A 21,414-nucleotide genomic window follows, 5' to 3' on the forward strand; every position below is an offset into this window, starting at 1 on the left:
TTTATCATTCTCAATAACATGTCAACTACAGTTTAGTCAAAGTACATAGACCCGTGAAGATTCGGAGTAGAATAGGTCTACAGCAACCCAAGCTTACCGTAAAAGGCCACTATGCTTGTTGTAAGAGGCGATTAACGGGATCGGGCGGTCAGGCTCGCTGACTTGGTTGATGCATGTCATCATCAATCCCAATTGTGTGGATCAATGCTCATGATATCAATCACTGGATTGTCTGGCCCAGTCTCGATTATTTACAGACCGCCGTCATATAGCTGGAATATTGCTGAGTGGGGCATTAAACAACAAACAACCAAATCAAAGTACACAGTATATGCCATATCATGCTATACTATGCTATGCTACTCAACTTTTAATAGGGCGAAATATATCTTTCCATAAAACTCAAAACAGATTCTCATAATTTAATATATAAAATATATAAAATATATACATAATATATATAATACCGTATTTGACGTAATAAGCACCCTGCTCTAATAGGCACCCAGGGCGATATTTGCTAATATATTGGCTAGTGAACAAACCCAATTAGCACCCCTTCCGATTGATCAATGTACATAAGACTTATGTATTCACGTATAATACGTACTCGTGTGTTATATGCACCCTTAATTATGGGCAAATAATACTGGAAAAATATATCTGTCGTATACAAACATTTCAGACTGTCAGCATAAACCACAAAATTTATCTTTCAACTCTGTTTTTTCACCAAAATAATATTCTAATATGAGCCCCTTATTTCTAATTTTGAGAGCACCCTGGGTGCTTATTAAGTCAAATACGGTATATATAATGTATATTTAAATAGAATGACATATCTGATTATCCCTATCAAAAGTTAAATAGTATATTACAAGCACTTTTTAGGTCATGTGTCGATGTTTAAGGCTGATGTATAAAAACATGCATGGCGTGACAGTGATTCCAATTTTCAAATATACCAAAGGTTGAGAACTCTACTAGGAACATCATCACATCGCATACATACATTTATAATGAAGATGCAAGACATATTCTTACAGATGACAGAATAAACTGTGGCGCGAGATGAACACCACAAACACTCCCACAAATAACAAAGGTGTCCCCCTTAGAAGGGATGGGATAAAACCTGATCATATGAAGATGGCCTCAAACAGTACTTCATCTGGCTGGGTGATAGAGTGTAGTCTGATGATGCATTGAACGAGGAATGGCATTTTACAGAGCACCAAGATGACGACAGCTCACGGTGGGTGGCATGTGGTCCGTGTCACATGACTTCCTGTCTCTGTCAGCAGCATGTTGCTTTCTTCTCGGACTTGCCTTGTGAATTTGGCCCATCAAGAGAGATCTTCTCTCGATCTTTGTCATCGTCTCCTAACCTCATTTCTTTATCTTTCTTCAAAATCTGAAGTAGGCAGGGGAACTCATTAAGTACAGGACAAATGCTTTAAACTGTCTTATAAATTACTATCTGGTGTAACAAATTCTGAAAAGTGTACATTTTTACGATGATTTGATTAAATGAAGGCTATTTCATGCAAGACATCTCCTCAGGAGGTAGTACCCAAAGAGGGAAGTAACTCTGTTGATATTGGTAAGACAGTTACTATTGGTGATTGGTATTGTGTTTATAGATTAACATCTAGACTCTGAAATGAAAATATCTTACAGAAAAAAGTTATCTTATAAAATATATAATAGTACTTGGTATTTTTGTTTCAGGTTTTGTTTAACAGACTGGTTCTTATTACTGATTATATACTCACACGCAAAAGAAACGCAAGTTGAGTATGCAGTATACATATTATTTATTTTCAACAGTTAAGACAAGAAATATTGACCAAAATTTGACTGAAGACAGTTTAATGGATTAAAAGGCAGATGACATAATTGTTTTTTTCAAATGTTAAGGGATTACACAGTTTCGGGTCAATACCTAAAATGTCAGTCAATACCTGGTGTGACTACCATCAGCATTGATCACTGCCACATATCTCCTGTACATTGAGTGGATCAGACGATTTGTGAAGGCCCTAGGGATCCTCGTGCACACATCCAGAGCATCTGTGTGTAGTTTATTGGCAGTTGTAGGGACTGTGCGCACATTGTGCAGACGCCTTTGAACCTCATCCCACAAGTGTTCGATGGGGTTGAATGAGATCAGGGCTGAGGGATGGCCACGGTAGAACACAAATGTTGTGTTGTTGCAGAAAGGCCATGGTAGCTCTGGCAACATGGGGACGAGTGTTGTCCTGCTGGAAAATGTGTTGTTGATGTTGTGCAAAAAATGGAATAACGTGGGGTCTGATCACTTGGTCGATATACTGCAGAGCAGTGACGCTGTGTCCCCAACCTTGACCAACATTCAGAAAGCACATGGGTCCAAGTCTCGCATTAAGTCCAATCCCTGCCCATATCATGACGCTAGGTCTACCCCATGGATCCCTTTCCACAACGTTTCTGTCAGCGAAACGATCACCTCGCCGCCGCCAAATTCTGACTCTTCCGTCTGCATGGGAGATACAAAAGCGACTTTCATCAGAGAAGATGACACGCCTCCACTCACGATGACCCTGTGCCCACTGAAGTCGTGCTTGTCGATGCCGTGGTTGGAGAACAGGACGACGTGCTGGTCAGCAACATCTGAGGTCATTATTCAATGAAATGGTGCATTTTGGCGATTCGTTTTTTATGTTGCGTTTTTACTCGATAACACCATCAGGCTTCACTACATGCTAAAACTCTAAAAAATCAATTTATGGTTCTGTGTTTGTTACCTATTTGCTTAAAACCACTTGCGCTTATTTTGCATGTGAGTATATATTCTGAATACATAGATATCAGCCTGATCTTTGGTGAAATGTCAAATGTCAAGCAAAGTCATATTTGTGAAATTTCATTATTCTGAGTGTTCTACTGCTGCTTAAAGACAAAACTATTATTTGCTCCACTAGTATTTCGAGTTAATCTAAACACAATTTGACGTTAATATGTTTTTCACGAGACCGTGTTCTTGAAATGACTTAAACACTGACGGGACTACTTCCACATGATGACTAAAACATGTAACTGCCATGGGTTCATTAACAACTCCCGAAATCTCTCCCCTCACGTTTATTGCGACGGCCAATTTGAAGTCTTGTACTTAATGTAAATGTATTATGACGCCAATCTCATTAAAATCAGATCTAAGTTCTCGCTGCCGCTAAACAAAGATCTGAGGACATCCTATTACGGGTCACGTCAGACCGACCTTTTGTGAACTCTGACCGACCAATGGAATTACTGACAAGAAGTCGACATTAGCCAATCAAAAGGCAGCTTTCTCGTGCTTTATGGCACTAATTCCAAATTGGCGACTACGCTTTGAAACATATTTTGACAAATTTTCGCCTAAAAATTTGAAACCTGAACAAAAGAACATTCTCAAATGGCTAATACATGGTCTAGATTGTATGGATTCAGTCGTTTACAACAGTAACTGTTGTTCGGAATACCCCGTTTTAAAGTTTTCGAGGCTGCATGATAAGAAATCTCATGCCGACTGTCACTTTCATGATCTGGTAAGCGACGCTCTGATTGGTTGGATGAAAGGTCTTCTGATGTGACCCGAATTGGAATGTCCTCAGATCTTTGTTTAAGGGTAGCGAGAACGAAGATCTGATTTTACTGAGATTGATTACGAAGTGCTGTCACTGTGACTGACTTACTGAGTGAGGGTGTTCTTAACAGACCTTTCTCATCTAATGGTGATATTATTTGAATATATGTGTTGTGTAAGATGTTTCTGAAGAGCAAGTTGTGAATTCATACACTCATGTCACCTCTCTTTATGAGGAACTATTTTATTCCGCGATGTAGCTGGTTGTTGTATGGCTGTCATTGTAAACATGAAGTCACACGTACTAAATAAAATTGTGTTGATATCTTGGCCTACATCCTTTGAGGTAAAACATTGTGATAAAAAACATTAAGAATTGACTTTCACTTTGTGTGAGTTCATTGGAGTATGAACTTTCATAGAGTGAGGGCAAGCTCTGACGTTGATACAGTTTGGCCCTCACACAATGAAGGTTCATACTCCAATGAACTCACACAAAGTGAACGTCAATTCTTAAATGTACACAATGCCGCATCACGATCCTCGGTTACCTGGCACCGTGCCTGAGCTCTTGGTTTAAATGTCCATCACCTGCCTCGCTTGAGGTCTTATTCCAACACTAAGCTGACACAGTGTGATGTCACTGAGATAGTGTCCAATCAGAGCGAAGCCCAATTCACTCAGAACTAAAACAAGCACTGTACTGTACTACTTACTTTAGTTACTAAAAACCTTGCTGCCTCATCAATGTTGATATTTTCTTTGGCTGATGTTTCATACCAGCCGATAAAACCCTTTTCTGTACAGAAGTCATCCATCTGGGATGCATTGTTGACTAGCCCTTCCTTGGCCTGGTCACACTACAACATCATAAACATCATCATCATCATCATCATCATCATCATCATCATCATCATCATCATCCTGTCTCCCCATTGCCTGGTCACACACTACATCATCATCATCATCATCATCATCATCATCATCCAGCAGAGCTAGGTATTTTTAAACTACATGTAGTGATCAAGGTTTATACATGAATACTACCGGTAATGGTTCAGACATTTTACTTACAATTTAAATACCAAAATGTCGTCATGGTTTTATAGCCTACAGCTTTTGAATAATTTATCATGATGTCCTTTGAAAATGTTTTACAATGCTACTTAATGGCTTCTGAATATATTGTTGAACTTTTTTTAGATTATGGTTTACAGGTGAGGTGACATGGGGTTTAACATTGCGTCCAAGATTATTTCACTTACATAGCCACATGCATGCATGTGTGTGTGTGTGTGTGTGTGTGGCTACTTGTACCAGTCCGAACTGATGTCGATTTATAGTGCTGGCACACTGAGACCCCATGCCACAGTTTTAACATGAATACCCCACTCAGACACATTATAATAACAATAAAAATAACAATATCACAGTGTCCAGAGACATAGAAAGTAAACACAAATTCACCCATATTTTTATTTAATGATCTTGACTTTTAGCTCCGGTTGGTTAAATTGAAAATAAAACAATGTTATCTGCAAGCATGGACAAGATTTCTCATAGCCTGTATATTTTACATGACTCACTTTGTTAGCTAGCAACACACACGGTACTGGAGATCCATCAGGAAGCTGGACTTTACTGTCAAGGTCATTCTTCCACTTGGTGACCGCCTCAAACGTGGAAGACCGCGTGACATCGAACACTACAAAGGCTCCTACTGCTTCCTTGTAGTACACCCGAGTCATGTTGCCGAACCTCTCCTGGCCTGTCATAAACAGTAACACAGCATGGAGATGTAGCAGTCATATACATACACAGTAACACAGCATGGAGATATAGCAGTCACATACATACACAGCATGGAGATATAGCAGTCATATACATACACAGTAACACAGCATGGAGATGTAGCTGTCACACACATACACAGCATGGAGATATAGCAGTCATATACATACACAGTAACACAGCATGGAGATGTAGCTGTCACACACATACACAGCATGGAGATATAGCAGTCATATACATACACAGTAACACAGCATGGAGATATAACAGTCACATACATACACAGCATGGAGATATAGCTGTCACATACATAGACAGTAACACAGCATGGAGATGTAGCTGTCACATACATACACAGCATGGAGATATAGCTGTCACATACATACACAGTAACACAGCATGGAGATATAGCAGTCACACACATACACAGCATGGAGATATAGCTGTCACATACATAGACAGTAACACAGCATGGAGATATAGCTGTCACATACATACACAGCATGGAGATATAGCTGTCACATACATACACAGTAACACAGCATGGAGATATAGCAGTCACACACATACACAGCATGGAGATATAGCAGTCACACACATACACAGCATGGAGATATAGCTGTCACATACATACACAGTAACACAGCATGGAGATATAGCAGTCACACACATACACAGCATGGAGATATAGCAGTCACACACATACACAGCATGGAGATATAGCTGTCACACACATACACAGCATGGAGATATAGCAGTCACACACATACACAGCATGGAGATATAGCTGTCACATACATACACAGCATGGAGATATAGCAGTCACATACATACACAGCATGGAGATATAGCTGTCACATACATACACAGCATGGAGATATAGCAGTCACATACATACACAGCATGGAGATATAGCTGTCACATACATACACAGCATGGAGATATAGCAGTCACATACATACACAGCATGGAGATATAGCAGTCACATACATACACAGCATGGAGATATAGCTGTCACATACATACACAGCATGGAGATATAGCTGTCACATACATACACAGTAACACAGCATGGAGATATAGCAGTCACACACATACACAGCATGGAGATATAGCAGTCACACACATACACAGCATGGAGATATAGCTGTCACACACATACACAGCATGGAGATATAGCAGTCACACACATACACAGCATGGAGATATAGCTGTCACATACATACACAGCATGGAGATATAGCAGTCACATACATACACAGCATGGAGATATAGCTGTCACATACATACACAGCATGGAGATATAGCAGTCACATACATACACAGCATGGAGATATAGCAGTCACATACATACACAGCATGGAGATATAGCTGTCACATACATACACAGCATGGAGATATAGCAGTCACATACATACACAGCATGGAGATATAGCTGTCACATACATACACAGTAACACAGCATGGAGATATAGCTGTCACATACATACACAGTAACACAGCATGGAGATATAGCAGTCACATACATACACAGTAACACAGCATGTAGATGTAGCTGTCACATACATAAACAGTAACACAGCATGGAGATGTAGCTGTCACATACATACACAGTAACACAGCATGGAGATATAGCAGTCACATACATATACAGCATGGAGATATAGCTGTCACATACATAGACAGTAACACAGCATGGAGATGTAGCTGTCACATACATACACAGCATGGAGATATAGCTGTCACATATATACACAGCATGGAGACATAGCAGTCTCCCAAGGTAGCTGTTCTAGCCAAGTGGGGAGGGGGTACCCAAGTTAGCTGTTCTAGCCAAGTGGGGAGGGGTACCCAAGTTAGCTGTTCTAGCCAAGTGGGGAGGGGTACCCAAGTTAGCTGTTCTAGCCAAGTGGGGAGGGGGGTACCCAAGTTAGCTGTTCTAGCCAAGTGGGGAGGGGTACCCAAGTTAGCTGTTCTAGCCTAGTGGGGAGGGATATCTAGGGTACCAGTCCAGGCAATGTCGAATGTGTGGATGGGGACCCTATGTCTCCCCTGGTTCTGCTTCAGTGAATACCCCAGCACTGGGGATACCTGTCTGAAGACTACACAACCCTTTCATCCAACCATACCTGCGATATCCCATAACTGCAGCCTGATCAGCGTGTCAGCATCCCAGTTCAACACTTTCAATGCAAAGTCTACACCAATCTGAATGAATGTTAAGGCAAAACAGCATCATTTATTCACAATAGTCACATGCAATGGACTCTTTGTCTTGATTTGTATTTCCTTGATATATCCAAGATACCATGTCAAATATTGAAACTTGACGTCTTTTCTCCTGTGTGCTAATTATAATGCCAGTCACTAACAACTGAAATATCACAAGGCCTAGTGCAGTTCCGTGTGTAGTTCCTGTCACTTGACAGTGGGACTCTGTAAAGTATCACATACTCCACTTAATACTAAACCGTTTACCAGGATTGCATAACAAGGCCAGAGCAACCTATTTTCTTGAATTTATTTTATACATTTTAGATTCATTAAATAGATTCCATCCTAAATACAAGTGAAAGGATGGGTTGTGACAATGGGAAGAAGGAAACAACTGGGGCAGGAGTGTTGCATATATAACAACCCAGCTCACTGACCTGTAGAAGCTAGGGGACACAAACTGTATCACGTTGTTCTCCGTTTTTACCAGCATGGTCACTTTACAGGACAGTAAATATTTTTATTATGCTCATGTCAGCAATATGTCAGCTACATCATGTCTGCCTCTTAATAATTGAGTGTGGACCAGCAAACTATCAAATAGCAACTCCATTGGGTGTCAAAAGTATGAACCTGGACACACATTGTGCCCATCCAACCCTCATATTAGCCAATATTACAGCAAGCATGGGGTGCTGGAGACCTTCTCCATGGTTGTATCTAAAATTCCCAACCAAATAAGCTTGGTACTGAATGCAACAATGTAAAACTGAGCATTGAAGCCTCTTTTTTTATTGGTCAGTCTACTACATGTCGCCTCTACAAACCATCAACATGACCACATACCGTATTCGACGTAATAAGCGCCTCGCTCTAATAAGCGCCCAGGGCGATATTTGCTAATATATAGGCCAATGAACAATCCTAATTAGCACCCCTTCCGATTGATCAATGTACACAAGACTTATTTATTCGCGTATAATACACACTCATGTGTTATATGCACACTTAATTATAGGCAATTAAATTCTAGAAAAATATATCTGTCGTATATAAACATTACAGGCTGTCTGCATAAACCACAAAATTTATCTTTTAACTCTGTTTTTTTCCACTATAATAATATTCTAATAAGAGCCCAATATTTCTAATTTTGGGAGCGCCCTGGGCGCTTATTACGTCGAATACGGTAACTTGAATTGTTAAATTCTTAATCCAATTTAGGAATAGTTAGAGACATTTCCAGTCTGTGGAGTGAGAGAGTATGGTTTTTTACACTGCCTGTAGCAATATTCCAGCAATATCTAGACGGGGGACACCAGAAATGGGCTTCATACATTGTACCCATGTCAGGAATCGAACCCGGGTCTTCAGCGTGACAAGCGAACGCCTTAACCACTGGGCTACCGAACCGCCCCGCCGAATGTGGAGCACAACTAGGTAAATCCCTGTACTCTGATCCGGAATCCCCAACTATGACGTGTTTTGAAGGATACAGTAGCTCTGTAGTGTTGTGAGAAAAACTGATGGACATATCGCTTGATGATGCTTGTCTTGCCGGTGCCAAGCTCTCCGATGACCAGGATCTTGTACAGGTGTTCCTTCTTTTCTCCTCCTCCAGCCTGCAACAAACAAGGGTCAGCACCATCATTACTGCTCACACAATCTTCTTATCTCACCCACCCAACACCCTTTTACTAGAAAAAACATGCTGGTCATAAAGTTAGATCACGCTAGATATCTGATTGGCCAGTTGCCCTATCAGAAAGATCAAATATTTCATCGAAAGTAGCACTCATAATCACAGAATGGCTGCACGCCAAAAGTGGGTTTGGAGCAGAATGGTCATGAAAAATATGACTTAATCACACAATGTAACCACCGAATCCTTGTTTCATTAAACTTAAATTGTTTGATAGGCATTACTTCATTAAACTTGTGCAAGAAATTAAAATATTAGCTATAAATAGAAAAGCTAAGAGTGCCAATGTAACAAAGGTAGCTATTCTGCACCAGCAAGCAGGTTGTTCGCAGTGTGGAGCTATGGTACAGATCTGTCAAGGGTAAATAATGAAGTCTGTCCACACTGTCTGTTGCAGTTGTTTTTGTTTGTTGTTTAATGCCGCACTCAGCAATATTCCAGCTATATGTCACTGGTATGTAAATAATCGAGTCTGGACAGACAATCCAGTGATTGACATCATGAACATTGATCAACTCAATTGGGATACGATGTCATGTATCAACCAAGTCAGCGAGCCTGGCCACCTAGTCCCGTTAGTTGCCTCTTACGGCAAGCATAGTCACCTTTTACGGCAAGCATGGGTTGCTGAAGACCCATTCTACCCCGGATCTTCACAGGTCCTGTCTGTTGTAACTGGAATGTTTAGCGTGTCTAGTAGTCAGAAGGGATAGGGCCCAGTCACATTGGGATTCGGCATGCACCAGTCAGATAGCACATCAAGGCTGGAAAAATCCACTCATCCACTCGTACTGATGATTGGTAGCATGTGCAGGGTGAGACATCATACCAGGTACACATACATGTATCAATAATATCAATTCATCTCTGATTGTTCTCAATAAAGTATGCAGGATAATTTCGAACTAAAAATATGTTTTCATCACTTGAACATTCTTAGTAAAAATAATGAAATACAAAACACTCATATCATAACAAAACGACATACTTGGCAACCATCTGTTAGAGAAATAAACACAAAGTGTGTATGTGCAGCAGGTCCCAAAACAATTTTTTAAAGGGAGGTAATTATGTCTACTATTTTTGTTGTATGCGAAAAGTGAACGATTGTGTGAGGGACATGGCTGATATACAGAAATATTTAATCAGGTATAGTGACGATACTTGACGAGAAAAACATGATTTGATTACCAAACAGATTGAAAATAGGAGTGAGTGAGTAAGTTGGGTTTAACGCCGCTTTTAACATTATTCCAGTTATATCACGGCGTGTCAGCTTAATGTTGGAGGAAAGCCCAAAGTCATGCAGGTCTCAGACGTTTACCACTTCGGTAAAACCCACGAGCACAGGTATGGTGCTGAGAAACCTAGAAACAATTGGGGCGAACCGAAATTCGAACCTACAATCGTAGGTTTCTGGTGTGCCCAAGGGATGCAACTCTGCACAGCGAATCGCAGCGCCTTAGACGACTGGGCCACCCTTACCCCCTGACTGAAAAAAGGGAAATCTCTGTATGACTGTAGAAGGCAATAACAAACAGTGCAAGAAGCATGCTTGAGCAAGTTTGAATGGTTACAGATGAAAGTAGATGGCAGTGAAAAGTGATACACGTGTGATTTTGTTCATTTCATGAAGTTTAATGAAAACAAATACCCCCCCACATGAATGGTGTAGGTACTGAGAAGCATGTCCCAGCCTCATCCCTTGTGTCTACAGGGTTCAGGAAAGTTTCTTAAAGTTAAACCAAACTTGTCCTGCAGGGCAAGTAGATGTCATTTTGGAATCATTCTGCAATATTTTCACTGGACCTTTTAAATTTTTAAAAAGTTTATTTTCTCAGTTTTTATTTCCAGATTGTGTGTTTGTATGGTGTTTGGTGCCACACTCAGCAACATTCCAGTAACATGACTGCAGCAACATCACACATCCAGTCTGGACCAGACAATCCAGTGATTGACATTGGAATGAACCTTGGTTGGGGTACGATGACACCTACGCAATAAAGCCAGTCACCCGATCCATCATGTCGCCTCTTATGACCAGCATGCTGGTGACCTATTCTAAATCCCTGCAGGTGCATTTGTAAGTAGACTAGAGGATGTAACAGGTACCAGGTCATCGTGGCTACTGTAGTGCAAGCACATTAAGGAAGCACTGTTGAGATAGAATTTTAAATACTTTTTTACAGCTCTGTTGACAAAACCTGCCCCAAATGTGACAGATACAGAATATAATTTGGAGATGTCAGGAGTTTTCTCCCAGTCTGGGTATGTCTTCTACTTAAATGGTCATGTTGTTTGATCTGGTTGTAGGAGCTGTTGGAAGTGGATGTTGTTGCTGTGGGTTGTTGACAAAGATGTTGTTGGTTGTGGATGTGGATGTTGTTGGTTTGTTTGTTTGTTGTTTAACACCACACTCAACAATATTCCAGCTATAAGACGGTGGTCTGTAATCGAGCCTAATAATTGAGTTTGGACCAGACAATCCAGTGATTGACATCATGAACATAGATCTACGCAAATGGGATACAATGACATGCATCGAACAAGTCAGCAAGCCTTACCACCCAATCCCGCCTCTTAAGACAAGCATTGTTGCCATTTACGGCAGGCATGGGTTTCTACCCTGGATCTTCATGGGTGTGGATGTAAATGTAGAATGTACATGTAGGATGTAGATGTAGTATGTAGATGTAGGATGTAGATGTAGTATGTAGATGTAGTATGTAAATGTAGGATGTAAATGTAGGATGTACATGTAGAATGTACATGTAGGATGTAGATGTAGTATGTAGATGTAGAATGTAGATGTAGGATGTAGATGTAGGATGTAGATGTAGGATGTAGATGTAGTATGTAGATGTAGGATGTAGATGTAGTATGTAGATGTAGTATGTAGATGTAGGATGTAGATGTAGTATGTAGATGTAGTATGTAGATGTAGGATGTAGATGTAGGATGTAGATGTAGTATGTAGATGTAGGATGTAGATGTAGTATGTAGATGTAGTATGTAAATGTAGGATGTAAATGTAGGATGTAGATGTAGGATGTAGATGTAGTATGTAGATGTAGGATGTAGATGTAGTATGTAGATGTAGGATGTAGATGTAGATGTAGGATGTAGATGTAGGATGTAGATGTAGGATGTAGATGTAGGATGTAGATGTAGGATGTAGATGTAGTATGTAGATGTAGGATGTAGATGTAGGATGTAGATGTGGGATATAGATGTAGTATGTAGATGTAGGATGTAGATGTAGGATGTAGATGTAGGATGTAAATGTAGTATGTAGATGTAGGATGTAGATGTAGTATGTAGATGTAGGATGTAGATGTAGGATGTAGATGTAGGATGTAGATGTAGGATGTAGATGTAGGATGTAGATGTAGTATGTAGATGTAGGATGTAAATGTAGTATGTAGATGTAGTATGTAGATGTTGGATGTAGATGTAGGATGTAGATGTAGGATGTAGATGTAGGATGTAAATGTGGGATGTAGATGTGGGATGTAGATGTAGGATGTAGATGTGGGATGTAGATGTAGTATGTAGATGTAGGATGTAAATGTAGTATGTAGATGTTGGATGTAGATGTAGGATGTAGATGTAGGATGTAGATGTAGTATGTAGATGTAGGATGTAGATGTAGTATGTAGATGTAGGATGTAGATGTTGGATGTAGATGTAGGATGTAAATGTAGGATGTAGATGTAGGATGTAGATGTAGGATGTAGATGTAGGATGTAGATGTGGGATGTAGATGTGGGATGTAGATGTAGGATGTAGATGTTGGATGTAGATGTAGGATGTAGATGTAGGATGTAAATGTAGGATGTAGATGTAGGATGTAGATGTAGGATGTAGATGTAGGATGTAGATGTAGGATGTAAATGTAGGATGTAGATGTTGGATGTAGATGTAGGATGTAGATGTAGGATGTAAATGTAGGATGTAGATGTAGGATGTAAATGTAGGATGTAGATGTAGATGTAGGATGTAGATGTAGGATGTAAATGTAGGATGTAGATGTAGGATGTAAATGTAGGATGTAGATGTAGGATGTAGATGTAGGATGTAGATGTTGGATGTAGATGTAGGATGTAAATGTAGGATGTAAATGTAGGATGTAGATGTAGTATGTAGATGTAGGATGTAGATGTAGGATGTAGATGTGGGATGTAGATGTAGTATGTAGATGTAGGATGTAGATGTAGGATGTAGATGTAGGATGTAAATGTAGTATGTAGATTTAGTATGTAGATGTAGGATGTAGATGTTGGATGTAGATGTAGGATGTAGATGTAGGATGTAGATGTAGGATGTAGATGTAGTATGTAGATGTAGGATGTAAATGTAGTATGTAGATGTAGTATGTAGATGTTGGATGTAGATGTAGGATGTAGATGTAGTATGTAGATGTAGGATGTAAATGTAGGATGTAAATGTAGGATGTAGATGTAGGATGTAGATGTAGTATGTAGATGTAGGATGTAGATGTAGTATGTAGATGTAGGATGTAGATGTAGTATGTAGATGTAGGATGTAGATGTAGATGTAGGATGTAGATGTAGGATGTAGATGTAGGATGTAGATGTAGGATGTAGATGTAGTATGTAGATGTAGGATGTAGATGTAGGATGTAGATGTGGGATGTAGATGTAGTATGTAGATGTTGGATGTAGATGTAGGATGTAGATGTAGGATGTAGATGTATAATGTAGATGTAGGATGTAGATGTAGTATGTAGATGTAGGATGTAAATGTAGTATGTAGATGTAGTATGTAGATGTTGGATGTAGATGTAGGATGTAGATGTAGGATGTAGATGTAGGATGTAAATGTGGGATGTAGATGTGGGATGTAGATGTAGGATGTAGATGTGGGATGTAGATGTAGTATGTAGATGTAGGATGTAAATGTAGTATGTAGATGTTGGATGTAGATGTAGGATGTAGATGTAGGATGTAGATGTAGTATGTAGATGTAGGATGTAGATGTAGTATGTAGATGTAGGATGTAGATGTTGGATGTAGATGTAGGATGTAAATGTAGGATGTAGATGTAGGATGTAGATGTAGGATGTAGATGTAGGATGTAGATGTAGGATGTAGATGTAGGATGTAAATGTGGGATGTAGATGTGGGATGTAGATGTAGGATGTAGATGTTGGATGTAGATGTAGGATGTAGATGTAGGATGTAAATGTAGGATGTAGATGTAGGATGTAGATGTAGGATGTAGATGTAGGATGTAGATGTAGGATGTAGATGTAGGATGTAAATGTAGGATGTAGATGTTGGATGTAGATGTAGGATGTAGATGTAGGATGTAAATGTAGGATGTAGATGTAGGATGTAAATGTAGGATGTAGATGTAGATGTAGATGTAGGATGTAGATGTAGGATGTAGATGTAGGATGTAGATGTAGGATGTAAATGTAGGATGTAGATGTAGGATGTAAATGTAGGATGTAGATGTAGTATGTAGATGTAGGATGTAGATGTAGGATGTAGATGTGGGATGTAGATGTAGTATGTAGATGTAGGATGTAGATGTAGGATGTAGATGTAGGATGTAAATGTAGTATGTAGATTTAGTATGTAGATGTAGGATGTAGATGTTGGATGTAGATGTAGGATGTAGATGTAGGATGTAGATGTAGGATGTAGATGTAGTATGTAGATGTAGGATGTAAATGTATGTAGATGTAGTATGTAGATGTTGGATGTAGATGTAGGATGTAGATGTAGGATGTAGATGTAGGATGTAGATGTAGGATGTAAATGTGGGATGTAGATGTGGGATGTAGATGTAGGATGTAGATGTGGGATGTAGATGTAGTATGTAGATGTAGGATGTAAATGTAGTATGTAGATGTTGGATGTAGATGTAGGATGTAGATGTAGATGTAGGATGTAGATGTAGTATGTAGATGTAGGATGTAGATGTAGTATGTAGATGTAGGATGTAGATGTTGGATGTAGATGTAGGATGTAAATGTAGGATGTAGATGTAGGATGTAGATGTAGGATGTAGATGTAGGATGTAGATGTAGGATGTAAATGTGGGATGTAGATGTGGGATGTAGATGTAGGATGTAGATGTAGGATGTAGATGTAGGATGTAGATGTAGGATGTAGATGTAGGATGTAAATGTAGGATGTAGATGTTGGATGTAGATGTAGGATGTAGATGTAGGATGTAAATGTAGGATGTAGATGTAGGATGTAGATGTAGGATGTAGATGTAGGATGTAGATGTAGGATGTAAATGTAGGATGTAGATGTTGGATGTAGATGTAGGATGTAGATGTAGGATGTAAATGTAGGATGTAAATGTAGGATGTAGATGTAGATGTAGGATGTAGATGTAGGATGTAAATGTAGGATGTAGATGTAGGATGTAAATGTAGGATGTAGATGTAGGATGTAGATGTAGGATGTAGATGTAGGATGTAAATGTAGGATGTAGATGTAGGATGTAAATGTAGGATGTAGATGTAGGATGTAGATGTAGGATGTAAATGTAGGATGTAGATGTAGGATGTAAATGTAGGATGTAGATGTAGGATGTAAATGTAGGATGTAGATGTAGGATGTAGATGTAGGATGTAGATGTAGGATGTAAATGTAGGATGTAGATGTAGGATGTAGATGTAGGATGTAGATGTAGGATTTAAATGTAGGATGTAGATGTAGGATGTAAATGTAGGATGTAGAAGTAGGATGTAGATGTAGGATGTAGATGTAGGATGTAGATGTAGGATGTAAATGTAGGATGTAGATGTAGGATGTAAATGTAGGATGTAGATGTAGGATGTTAATGTAGGATGTAGATGTAGGATGTAAATGTAGGATGTAGATGTAGATGTAGGATGTAAATTAGGATGTAGATGTAGGATGTAGATGTAGGATGTAGATGTAGTATGTAAATGTAGGATGTAGATGTAGGATGTAGGATGTAAATTAGGATGTAGATGTAGGATGTAGATGTAGTATGTAGATGTAGTATGTAAATGTAGGATGTAGATGTAGGATGTAAATGTAGGATGTAGATGTAGGATGTAGATGTAGGATGTAAATGTAGGATGTAGATGTAGTATGTAGATGTTGGATGTAAATGTAGGATGTAGATGTAGGATGTAGATGTTGGATGTTGGATGTTGGATGTGGGATGTGGCTGTAGGTGCTGTGGGGTATCCCACTAATGGTCAGGAACTCAGAACATAACAAGCAGTTCTGAAAGTAAATTTTGAGGTCATATGCCAGACTACTTCCCATGTTGAGAGGATAATATATCAACCACGATATATGATATCATAAAGCAGCCGTTACCACCAGTCTTCCTGAGTACTGTCCCGGTCAACTTCCTCAGTTCTGACAGACCTTAATAGCTTGGTCCAGCAATAGAAATGATGGGGGAAGTAATGCATGAAATGGCTACTTTCGTTACGTTGTTGTAATTATCATGGCACACAGACACCCTGAACTATTTCCCTTCAACCAATGTTACATTAACAGCAGAGTAGGAATTTTCTTTGAAACTGTTGTAGCTGAAAAATATTTAGCATTTAGATGTTCACTTCCTTCATTGTGATTGATTAGTTTGTTTTAACATAAGTTATTCCATAAATTAAAAAAAATAAACATCTGCATGAAAATGTTAAGGTTTTTAGATCTGAAGCTCTCCTGGGACACTGATAAAGGCGATTATCATGGAACTGTTCTGGGTGAACAATACCTTCCAAATGGTGTGCTGGTTTTCTTGGGGAATTAGTCAGCAAAGAGCCGGAGTCACAGGAGACTAATCACAATTTTATTTACAAGAACAATTAACAATTTACAATATACTTAGAAAATAACTGAGGGTGCCACAGAGAGTCAGTACAACACTCTGGGCCATGGGAGAGAGGTCTGCTTGGTAAGAGAGTCAAACCCCTTCTCTCCTAAAACTTTGCTACAGTATGTATTTAACAAAAAATTGAACAATAAAAAGGAATCTGATTGGTTGATACACGATTGGTTGTGCCCTATACTAAATGGATGGCTAGACAGTCGATGTACACAAAGATGGGGATAAACAATTAGGATTAGCATCTTATAAATAACAGCAATTAAGTGTTTCAAGGCATATATAGATGTCATGGCTCCAGGGTAATGAGCCTTTGCCATTAAATGTTCTTCAGACAATGGGTGTTGTAAATCAGTCGCTATGACACGATCATCACTTCCCTCCTCACCGTCGTATCACCATACTGACCCCATACTTAGCAAATATTCTCCTTGACAACTAATGACTTTCAAATAACCATTTTCCTGATGATCCTTGAGCAAGTCTGCCTACCGTATCCACATTGTTTTCACTTTGGACACCAAATTGGTGTATGATTATTCAGACACCTGACTTTTTACTTGATCCAAATTTGATCAGTGTCAACATTTGTGTGACCTCGACACCATTACCATCATCATCGACACAATCAACAGGACCACCAACATCGACTCCATCATCAATAGGACCACCACCATAGACACCATCATCAACAGGACCACCACAGACACCATCATCAACAGGACCACCACCATCATCGACACCATCATCAACAGGACCACCAACATAGACATCATAATCAACATGACCACCACCATCATCGACACCATCATCAACAGGACCACCATAGACATCATCATCAACAGGACCACCACCATCATCGACACCATCATCAACAGGACCACCACCATCATAGACACCATCATCAACAGGACCACCATAGACACCATCATCAACAGGACCACCACCATCATCGACACCATCATCAACTGGACCACCACAGACACCATCATCAACAGGACCACCACCATCATCAACACCATCATCAACAGGACCACCACCATCATCAACACCATCATCAACAGGACCACCACCATCATAGACACCATCATCAGCAGGACCACCAACATCCACATCATCAACAACAGGACCATCACCTTAGACACTATCATCAACAGGACCACCACCATAGGCACCATCATCAACAGGACCACCAACATCCACATCATCATCAACAGGACCACCATCATCCATCGACACCATCATCAGTATTACAGTCACCACCACCCTCAATGCAGTAGATCTTACAAACATCTTCCAGGGTGAGTCAGTGATGAGATAACTACCAGTGATATTACACTACAGCGTGTGACCTGGTCATGTGTCACCACAGGCGGGGCATCAACTACTGGTCTCCCTGACTTGATCATGTACAGGTTGAACCATCACATAGCTGGAATAGCTCAGACTGCAGTGTAAAACAACACATATGTACATATTAATCAAACAAGAGTTGACATTGAGATCTGTAATCATGGTAATACTATAAAAATTATCTATTGAAACGGGAAATATAAACATAAGAGGGCACTAAAACACTTACCATGACTACTGAAATCCTCACTCAACTGGTGTAACAGTAAAGATTCTGTACATGTGTCTACAGGTTTTAGGATAATCTGTCCAACAGATAATCCAATGCTGATAAGCCACCCCAAACTACCCTCTTTATCACTGTGACTTTAATCGGTCACCATTGTCAGCAGGTACAATACCTATCGTTATTTGCCTGTTACCTCAACACATAACCATAACAACAACAACAACAACTGGATACAAATATCAAGTCATGATATGTCAAGGTTGGCTACAGCCATCGTATCACCCCCCTCAATTATCAGGTGTATCATATCTATATCCTATTATGATATATACCCTGAACACATCTGCTACCCCAGATTTGTTTCAGAATTGACATCACAAATTTCTATCCCTCTTATCGTGAACTTTGCACAGGATTTCTCATATTCACAAGGGCATTTTCACCGAATGGCTGTTGTGAGCGACATGTTTCTAATACAGTTCGAAACAAAGTATGGTGGCAAAGATTCAAGGATATATAATACACAAAAGAAGTTAAGGACAACCCATTCTTTCATATTACTAGTTAATCTGTCACCAAGACATATCAACAATAGTAATATGATAGAATTATACTATCCTTAACTTTTGAGTAGTATATATCATAATAGAAGGGAGATATAGTTCCCTTCATAATTGCTGATGTCACATCATAGGTTTTGTGTATCAATACAAACATGTTACACAGTATCACAGTCATAGTGTGACTCACTCTTAATTTCAGTGCATACAGTGGTTTACAGCGTTCAGCTCTTTGTCATAATGTTTTATAGATTTCAACAAAAAGCATGGACTCTGGACATGTTGACCAAGTATATTTTTGTTTACACATCATCAGACTATCCTTTCTTCCATGTCATGCTAAGTATTGTAATTTGACCTGACTATTGTGATGCTATAATATGATGTGTGTCTATGCAGCTCGAGTGATTATTGTACTATCATCATCCCCTCCCCTCACACATTGTCTGCCTACCATTGGTATGCATGTCTAACATTAATGATTCAAATTAGGGCAATTCTGGGATCCTTGAGGTCTTCTATAGTACATGTGATGAGGCTAAGTGGACACTTCTCCCAGTTCAGAAAGCAATATATATAGAGAATCTCATCCCAGCGGTATCTCCTGTGGGAGCCAGTTTTGGATGATGAACATCCATATCATACAAATTATCCAACTGAAAAATATATCCACCTTATGAAATCTACAGAGATTTGCTACAAGATACGTTGTAGCAGGATTATGAGGGGTAAATGGGGTATTGTGTGTCCAGCCTGGGGTTTGTGGTATGAAACCTAACAAGGCTTGTGGTATTCAACCTAACACTGGATGCATAAAACCCCTTTTACCCCTCGTGATCCTGCTACAACGAATTTATCTTACCAACATGTTTTAATATGACATTGTAAAATAATTCAAATGAATTCCAGATTGATAGAAAACTGCTGTTAGGTTGAGCTGAGGTTAGCTTGCGCTATTTCACGTGACATCCATTGGCTCGAAAAAGTGTGCGGCTTTTTGCTTTGAAGCGGAGTATATATAAAGGATTTATTCTGTCTCTCAGAAATGCATGTGCCGTAGGGCTTCCACGAGTCCAAATTTTTGGACTAGAGTACCCGAGGGGTGAAACTTAGGATGTCCTTTAAGAATATTGGTTCATTAGATCAAAACTGCCATCTAAAAGTATTAACACGTGTTAAAAGTATAATTGAACTGCACTGAAAAGTCTGAAATGTAAATAGAAAGCGTCCAAGGAACTTAATATCTGTCAAAGTGTATGGAAGTGTTCAGTGTTAATGTTTGCTTGTAACTGTGATCTTAATCACGACCATCAAAAACATTACGTCACTTCTACAAATACACTACAATACATATTGAACACAAACCAATCAGTGTTTCATTCGACACCTGCCAACAAGCACGAACAATAATTCGCAGGAAGAAAATCTATAATGTGCATCACGTGACATACACGTATACACAGCTGCTGGGCTGCAAGACTAAGGCCGCTAAATATGGAAATGTAGTACTATAAGTTCATTCATTCATGAGTTGGTCACGTTTTCGAACTGTACCAAACTGTACAAAGAATACATTATTCAAACAATATTAAAACAGAGTGATCTCCCCTTATCGAGTACTCGAGTCCTTGATAACGGACTCGAGTCCCACTAAAACCGACCAGGCCCCGAGTACTCGAGTACTCGTTGAAGCCCTAATGTGCAGCCTGTATTGCTCGTGGCGGGGTATAAGGGATTTATTCCCCCGTTGAGAAATTTATTACCCACCAGGGCAGATTACACAATATCTAATCAAGATCACATGGACCAATCAGATCTCAACATTCTGACATGGAAGTATGATAAATGTATTTAACATTGGTCTATTCTTAACTAAAATGTTAACAATGAGAAATGAGAAAACAGTTATTTAATAATAATACCCCTGTATGCAGAATCTTTAAATATTTATATTATTGTATTGTGGGTTGATGGCCTTTAACACTGAATAAATTTGTTTGTCTGTTCGTCTGTAGTATTCGAATCTAGGGTCCCCTGTTTTGTGCACTCCTAATAAGTAAAACCTCCCAATTTTATTGTGGGCTGATGGCCTTTAACACTG

At 39.4% G+C, this 21,414-nt stretch overlaps 1 protein-coding gene across 4 annotated transcripts in view; it reads right to left on the bottom strand.

Moving 5' to 3' along the window:
• Nucleotides 1-223: 223 nt before the first annotated feature.
• LOC139476223 (ras-related protein Rab-32-like) overlaps nt 224-21,414 on the bottom strand; it is a 41,580-nt gene continuing 20,389 nt past the window's right edge. For all 4 annotated transcript variants that reach the window (XM_071259394.1, XM_071259393.1, XM_071259390.1 and 1 more), the window contains 5 exons: nt 9,112-9,237; nt 7,531-7,609; nt 5,197-5,378; nt 4,327-4,470; nt 224-1,414 (listed from right to left, as the gene is read on the bottom strand). In XM_071259394.1, the coding sequence (XP_071115495.1) occupies nt 1,298-1,414; nt 4,327-4,470; nt 5,197-5,378; nt 7,531-7,609; nt 9,112-9,237 (648 nt within the window). In that variant the 3' untranslated portion in view covers nt 224-1,297. The remainder of the gene's footprint in view (nt 1,415-4,326; nt 4,471-5,196; nt 5,379-7,530; nt 7,610-9,111; nt 9,238-21,414) is intronic.

This window comes from Haliotis cracherodii, unplaced genomic scaffold, assembly GCF_022045235.1.
Source record: "Haliotis cracherodii isolate W230 unplaced genomic scaffold, xgHalCrac1.p SCAF_1, whole genome shotgun sequence".
Classification (NCBI taxonomy): Eukaryota; Metazoa; Mollusca; class Gastropoda; order Lepetellida; family Haliotidae; genus Haliotis; species Haliotis cracherodii.